At 42.0% G+C, this 7,974-nt stretch overlaps 1 protein-coding gene across 1 annotated transcript; it reads right to left on the reverse strand.

The window, feature by feature from the left end:
- Positions 1-764: 764 nt before the first annotated feature.
- LOC122544590 (histone H2B 1/2-like) lies at positions 765-1,199 on the reverse strand. Its single transcript, XM_043683908.1, has one exon. It carries the CDS (start codon positions 1,182-1,184, stop codon positions 804-806), a length of 381 nt encoding a protein of 126 aa, XP_043539843.1. The 5' UTR covers positions 1,185-1,199; the 3' UTR covers positions 765-803.
- Between the last annotated feature and the right edge of the window lie 6,775 nt (positions 1,200-7,974).

Here is a 7,974-nt window from a genome sequence, read left to right on the forward strand (position 1 = left end):
GGGACCAATCAGATATCTGCCTCATTCCCCAATCCGGAGAGGGCCCGGGGAGGAGGGCGGAAAGCACCCGTGCCAAATCATCAACCGCTTTCTTTCCAATTTGAAAAGCCCGCCAATTTCCAAACAAATGTTTTACATGAAAAATAAAGTACAAAAAACTGAGGACGTTTAAAAAACATTAATCCAATTGTTAATTTACTTTTAGTTTACGCTCCGTGTTACTGTCCCTCATTTGCCGACATCTATCTGTCCATTTCTGATTTTGAAAGTGGGTTTTTTTCGAAACCTTGCAAAGAAGCTGAAACAAACCGGGCCAAACTGAAGTCTGCAACCGGTCTTTTCACTTCACATTTCTTTAGCACACCAAACATGCTGAGAAAGTGGCACACAACGTTCTTCCGGCTTACGATCAATAGAGAACACGGATTTTAGACGATCTTTTAAAGCCGTCCTCCCTTATCGCTCTCAATCAGATTCAACAAAAGCTCGACATTTCAGTCCGGTAGCAGTGTTGGTGTTCTCTCGGTTCAGTTTGAAAGTCTCTCTCCGACAACAGGAAGTGGGACTGAAAGACGCGGTCACTTACTTTTTTGTCTGCCGCGGGTGAATATACAAGATGAAAAATGACTCACTTGTAAAAACAAATGCATATCGCACTAAAATTAAAAACACCTCGTCCAGAATCACATGTAAGCAAAACAATCCAATCGTAAAGAATTGATTTAGCTCTCAGGGATGTTGTGGGTGGCTCTTAGAAGAGCCTTTGGGTTGTGGATGTGTGTGTCTCAGTGCAATGCGGTCCTTCACTTGGAGCTGGTGTACTTGGTCACCGCCTTTGTGCCCTCCGACACGGCGTGCTTGGCCAGCTCCCCGGGCAGCAGCAGCCGCACGGCGGTCTGGATCTCCCGGGAGCTGATGGTGCTGCGCTTGTTGTAATGGGCCAGGCGGGAAGCCTCCCCCGCGATGCGCTCGAAAATATCTTTGACGAACGAGTTCATGATGCTCATGGCCTTGGAGGAGATGCCGGTGTCGGGGTGAACCTGCTTCATCACTTTGTAGATGTAGATGGCGTAACTTTCTTTCCTGGTCCTTTTCCTCTTCTTGCCGCCCTTCACTGGCGCCTTCTTGATGATTTTCTTCGCGCCCTTCTTGGAGGCTTGCTGTGCTTTCTTCTCATCAGCCATAGCGTCGCTCACTTTCAGACACAGAATAAGGGAAAGCGGGCTCGGAGCTCCCTTTTTATAGACTGACGACGTCAGCAATGCTAATGAGGGATGGGGAAAGCCTGGTTTCTGATTGGGTAGTTTACCCGGAGTCATTCCCAAACACTCACTTTCTGTGATTGGTTAGTGTGGGACGCAATGTGGACCTGTCAGAATCTGCAACGAAATGTGAAGTGGATGGTGATTCTGTTCCTGTCAGTCTGACTGAGGGAGATTTGTTTTGTGTCTGTCACACAGAAAGTGACTGTGGTATTGGCTCGATTTCCTTTTGCTCGTTGATGTGGGAGTGGAAGGGTGTGTTTCAAGTTCCGCATGTCTGTTTCTGGTCCTCTCTCTGGGCTGGAATTAACACTGAGCTTGCCACTTTTCTCAGTGGTTAGCACTGCTGCCTCACCGCGCCAGGGACCCTGCTTCGATTCCAGTTTTGGGCGACTGTCTGTGTGGAATTTGCACATTGTCCCCGTGTCTGAGTGGGTTTCCTCCGGGTGCTCAGTTTTTCTCTCACAATTCAAAGACGTGCAGGGAGTTGAATTGGCCATGCTAACTGACCATAATGTTCTGGGATGTGTAGGTTAGGTGCATTAATCAGGGATAAATGCAGAATAATGAGGATTGTGTCTGGGTGGATTACTCTTCCGAGGGTCGGTGTGGACTTGTTGGGCCGAAGTGCCTAATTCTACACTGTAGAGATTCTAAGACTGTGAGTGTTTTCTAGGTTTGACGTTGATGGAATTCGTTCTCAACTGCACGGAGTTGGAGAGAAATGAGTACCTGTTTAAAACTTTTCTTGAGTCATGAGTTGAGAATGTCTGTCTTGACTGTGGGATTAGTATATTTCTGAGAACTTGATTGCTAACTGTGGGCCCAGAGACCGACCTGTAACTGTGTTTTGCAAGTAACTACCGTGGATCAGAACCACGTTGCCGCTGTTTTTAATTTAGGAGCATTGAACTTTCCCACAGGGATTTAGAGCATTTCTCAGTCTCATACAAATGCTTGTTAACCAGCAACTGTTAGCATGCTATACATGTATCACTTTAACTTTGTATCTGTAGAGTCCTTATTTAGACATTTGGCATGAATTCAACACCTGGTCAATTGAGGCTCTGGTCCTCTGTGTAATAGTCAATTAATGTTACGTCAAGACAGGTTTTATTCTGTATCCACCAAATACTGGTGTAAGCAGTAAAACTTTACACCGTTTGCCTGCCACTTGGAAATGTTCCTCCAATCTGTGCCTATCCATTTCTGGGAGGTAAAGCATTTTTGTTTACCCTATTTCACAGTCTTTACATGTCAGTATGTTACTGGACTGTAACTCAAATCTTCTGAAGTGTAACCTGTTGTTTTTACTCTTGAGGTGTCAGTCATTAACATAAGAATGTTTCTCATTTAGTATCTACAATTCTGAGTGTGACTAAACACCACTTTGGACAGTCTCAGGCAGGGCTCCCTCCCCTCCACACCATATCCTTTGAATATCTGCTTCTGTGCATTGACAGTAAGTTTGTATTTATAACTGCAGCATTTAGTAAGGGACAATATGTTGTAATTGCAGAAATTGGCAATAACAATGTTGCTGCTGATGTCACACTGTTCATGTCAGTTTCTCACCAGTGGATAGTTGCATTGTATCCTGACAATTCATTGTTTTGCAACTGACTCCGTATTTCATTCTGTAACTGCCAGTTTGTTGTTTCTAATCTTGTTTTTACTCAGTTTCTGTCAACCACTGGCATGTGAGAGAGCAAATATCTCAATATTTCTAACTTTCAGATGAAATGAATGTTTTTTTGACTCCATCCCTGTTATGTTCCGATGATTTGTAATTAAATCTGTCACTATGTGATCTGTGAGCACACACAGTAAGTTAGAGATAAAGTGAAAGGTGAATGATGCCTCGCATTTCTGTCATGCAGGGTATACACTAGTTATTAATTTCTTTCAGGGTTGTGTCAGTGTAAATGTCTCAAAGCTGAAGACAATAAGAAAAATGAGAAGCCTGACATTTTTATCTGCTTGTGTGTACTCAGCTCTGAGAATATGAGAGTGTTATCAAAATGTACCTGTCAGTTGTTTTTAATGAATGTGAGAACATTGTTTTAAATCTACACCTGTCAGTTTCTGCAATGTTCTGCAATCTGTACCTGACAGTTCCAACTACATGAATGGATTTGAAAGTATCTGTACCTTTCAGTGTGTGCTTTGTTGAATAAGTGTGTACTTATAATATTTGGCTCTGTTTAACATGACACTTGCCAGAAACTGCAGGGGCTCTTTTTACTTCAAATCTCTATTGCTCAACATGAATAAGATTTTATCTATTGCCATCCATGTCCGGGTAGCATGGTGGCACACTGGTGCCAGACACCCAGTTTCAATACTAACCTTGGCTCATTGTGCAAATTGCACTCAGACATGCTCCCCATATCTGCATTGGCTTTGTTATGGCACGGGGTAAACCCCTTTGCTAATTTAAAAGTAGCAACAGAGAAAAGATTTATCCCATGCAGCAATCTGAAAATTTGATAGGCCAAGAACTAATTAAAGTAAAGATTAACAGCTTTATTTCTTAAAGTATAGCAGAAAGTGATTAACTAAAAACTATTGACAACTCCTTCCTCTAACTTATCTTCTATAATACTAGTCCGATAGAACTCCTGATTAAGATTTACAAAACAAAACTTCTTTTCTCAAAACCAGGCAGCTTTCGGTTCTTTTCTGTATTCCTGTCTTTGATGTTCTTGGGGATTGTGCTTCACAGGTTACTAATCAATAAAGGTACCTTTAAGAGAGCTATTTTTTCAGGCAGTCTTGTTACATGCTGTTGGCTTCACAATTCTCCTCCCAACTGTTCAATTGTTCCTGGTCTTATACCTCCAGAGCATCGGACTATGTCATTGGCTTTTAAGATTGTCAATGTACTCAATTCGAACTGGATTGGTATTTGATATTTTCGGGATATAATTTAAACTGATTGGTTGAATTCAAATGTTTTTGTCTCCAGGTAAACAGCTACTTGGGTTGTTCGACTAAATGTTACTTTTTTTCGTAACACTTGGTGATGTCCGGTAGTTCTACTGGCTGAAAACTTTCTTAAATGTACAGTACACCCACATCTTCAAAACAGTTTCCTCTGGGTGCTCTAGTTTCCTTCCACAGTTGAAACATGTACAGGTTAGCTGGATTAGCGAGGGTAAATTGCCCTGTAATATTCAGAAATGTTCAGACGAGGTGGGTTAACTATGGTAAAGATGTTGTTATGGGGGCTAGGGTGGGATCTATATCTGTGTGGGATGCACTTTGGCAAGTTATTGCAGACCAATGGGCCGAATGACCTGGAGAAATTCTATATACTGTAAATGAAAGTGAGACTTTTTAATACTATTGTCAGTCTCTGACACTCTAAATCCGTTTGGATAATTTCCACAACTTTTATTCAATGGTCCAGTTTATGATTGTAAGCTATTTTCTGGATTGGTCAGTTTCTGGTCTGAATGTGTACTTTGAATATGAGAGTTTTTTCATCCTGTGTCCAATAATCTCTGGGTATCTGTTTAAAAGTGTACCTTTTCATGTCAATGTTTGATTTTCCTTTGGACCATTTGAAAACAAAGTATTGATTCAGTCATTTTGTCTGAGATGTGTTCTGTTCTCTCCTTTTGGAAGCAAATTAAATTGCAATATTTGTTTCAATCTGGCACTTGGCCTGCTATTTAATTCCTCCAGTTTGGACAAAAAGAATTGATACATGAATTACATAAAGTCAGAGAGTCAGACAGCAAGTTTAAGCCATGGTGAGATAATTGGATGAATAATTAGTCTGAATTTTTATTCTTTCCCTACGTAATTGGAATACATTGTGAACATGCAATAGGTTCAGTATTTTCTAATAAACAAGTAGAATTTACTTTTTGACCAAATTGATGCCATGCATTTTATTTCTATCGGAAGTTGACTTGTACACTGGGACTAACATACTTCACTCTCACACTGTCCTGGATAACTTGTTTAATGAAATGCTAGTTCTCCCACTTGTGACATATTTGAGGTCATGACTTCTCTATTTTTGCCTATAGACCTATTAACCTGACAGTATTTCTGTATGTTGCAACTAATTCTGTACCCACTGTGTATTGGCACCATCTCACTCTTTGTTCTGTCCAGAAATTATCAGTTTCCTTCAAGTCCTTCATGACATGGATAAGGACAATAACTGGTGCAGTCTGCAACTGTTTGTTCTTCTGTGAGTGCAGAACTAATCAGTTTGGATTAGGAACTGGCTTTCTGAAAGAAGGCAGCAAGTGGTGGTTGTCTGGAGTCCGCTTACTAGTGGTGTGCCACAAGGATCTGTTTTGGGACCACTGCTGCTCGTCATTTTTGTAAATGACTTAGACGCAGGCATAGGTGGACGGATTAGTAAATTTGTAGATGACACTAAAGTCGGTGGAGTAGTGGATAGTGTGGAAGAATGTTACAGGTTGCAGGGGGACTTGAATAAACTGCAGAATTGGGCTGAGAGATGGCAAATGGAGTTCAATGCAGCTAAATGTGAGGTGATGGACTTTGGGAAGAATAACAGGAAAGCAGAGTAGGTGGGTCGATGGAAAGATTCTTGGTAAGGTGGATGTGCAGAGGGATCTTGGAGTCCATGTACAGAGATCCCTGAAAGTTGACACCCAGGTGGATAATGCTGTTGAGAAGGCATACGATGTATCAGGTTTTATTCGTAGAGGGGTTGAGTTCCGGAACTGCAATATCATGCTGCAACTATACAAAACGCAGATGCGGCCACACTTGGAATGTTGTGTACAGTTCTGGTTCCCATATTTTGGGAAGGATGTGGAAGCATTGGAAAAGGTGTAGAGGAGATTTACCATGATGTTGCCTAGTTAGGAGGGAAAGTCTTATGAGGAAAGGCTGAAAGACTTGAACCTGTTCTCATTGGCAAGAAGAAGGCTAAGAGGGGACTTGATAGAGACATTCAAGATGATCAGAGGTTTAGATAGGGTAGACAGTGAAAGTCTTTTTCTGAATGGCGGTTAGAAAAGGTTGTAAAAAAAAGGTGTTTGGCACGCTTGTCTCCTTTGGTAAGTATGCTGAGTTTAGGAGCTGGGACATCATGTTAGGGCTGCACAGGACATGGGTTAGGACACTTTTGGAGGACTGTGTACAATTCTGGACACACTGCTATAGGAAGGAAGTTGTTAATCTTAAGAGGGTGCAAAAAATTGACAGAGTTGTTACCAGGATAAGAGGGTTTGAATTATTGGGAGAGGCTGAATAGGCTGGGGCTATTTTCCCTGGAGCCGCGGAAGCTGAGGGGTGATTTTTACAGGTGCTTATAAAATCATGAGGGCATCGATAGGATGAAAAGCCAAGGTCTTTTCCCTTGGGTGGGGGAGCATACAGGGCATAGGTTTAAGGTGAGAGGGCAAAGATTTAAAAAATAACCTGAGGAACAACCTTTTCAGGCAGAGAGTGATGTGCATATCGAATGAGCTTCCAGAGGAAGTGATAAAGGTGGGAATAATTACAACATTTAAAAGAAGCCCAGATGGGTAAATGAAACGGAAGGATTTGAAGGGATTTATGCCAAATTTATAATCCAGAGAAGGTATAGGGTGAAAGGAAAGGCTGGTATGCATAGGGAATGCTGGATGACTAAAGAAATTGAAGGTTTGGTTAAGGTATAGACAGGCTAGATCGAGGGAATCCTTAGAAGAGTATTAAGGCAGTAGGAGTATACTTAAGAGGGAAATCAGGAGGGCAAAAAGGGACATGAGATAGCTTTGGCAAATAGAATTAAGGAGAATCCAAAGGGTTTTTACAAATACATTAAGGACAAAAGGGTAACTAGGGAGAAAATAGGGCCCCAAGCTGAAAATGTGTTCAGGAAACCTGAAGAAGGGCTTATGCCCGAAACGTCGATTCTCCTGTTACTTGGATGCTGCCTGACCTGCTGCGCTTTTCCAGCAACACATTTTCAGCTCTGATCTCCAGCATCTGCAGTCCTCACTTTCTCTAGAAAATAGGGCCCCTCAAAGATCAGCAAGGCGGCCTTTGTGGAGCCACAGAAAATACAGGAGATATTAAACGAGCATTTTGCATCAGTATTTACTGGGGAAAAGGACATGGAAGATATAGAATGTAGCGAAATAGATGGTAGCATCTTGAAAAATGTCCATATTACAGAGAAGGTAGTGCTGGATGTCTTGAAATGCATAAAGGTGGATAAATCCCCAGTACCTGATCAGGTGTACCCTAGGACTCTGTGGGAAGCTAGGGAAGTGATTGCTGGATCTCTTGCTGAGATATTTGTTTCATCGATAGTCACAGGTGAGGTGCCGGAATACTGGAGGTTGGCTAACATGGTGCCACTGTTTAAGAATGGTGGTAAGGACAAGCCAGGGAACTATCGACCAGTGAGCCTGACGTCGGTGGTGGGCAAGTTGCTGGAGGGAATCCTGAGGGACAGGATTTACATGTATTTGGAAAGGCAAGGGCTGATTAGTTATAGTCAACATGGTTTTGTGCGTGAGAAATTATGTCTCACAAACTTGATTGTTACTTCTTCAAAAAACTCAAAGAGGATATGATATGGGCAGAACTAGAGGGCATAGGTTTAGGGTGAGAGGGGAAAGATATAAAAGAGACCTTAGAGCAACACTTACACACAGAGGGTGGTACGTGTATGGAATGAGCTGCCAGAGGAAGTGGTGAAGGCTGGTACAATTGCAACATTTAAGAG

This window comes from Chiloscyllium plagiosum, chromosome 50 (assembly GCF_004010195.1).
Source record: "Chiloscyllium plagiosum isolate BGI_BamShark_2017 chromosome 50, ASM401019v2, whole genome shotgun sequence".
Lineage (NCBI taxonomy): Eukaryota > Metazoa > Chordata > Chondrichthyes > Orectolobiformes > Hemiscylliidae > Chiloscyllium > Chiloscyllium plagiosum.

Excerpts from the sequence above, each read along its gene's own strand:
- LOC122544590 (XM_043683908.1), bottom strand. The coding sequence starts at position 1,184 with ATGGCTGATGAGAAGAAAGCACAGCAAGCCTCCAAGAAGGGCGCGAAG.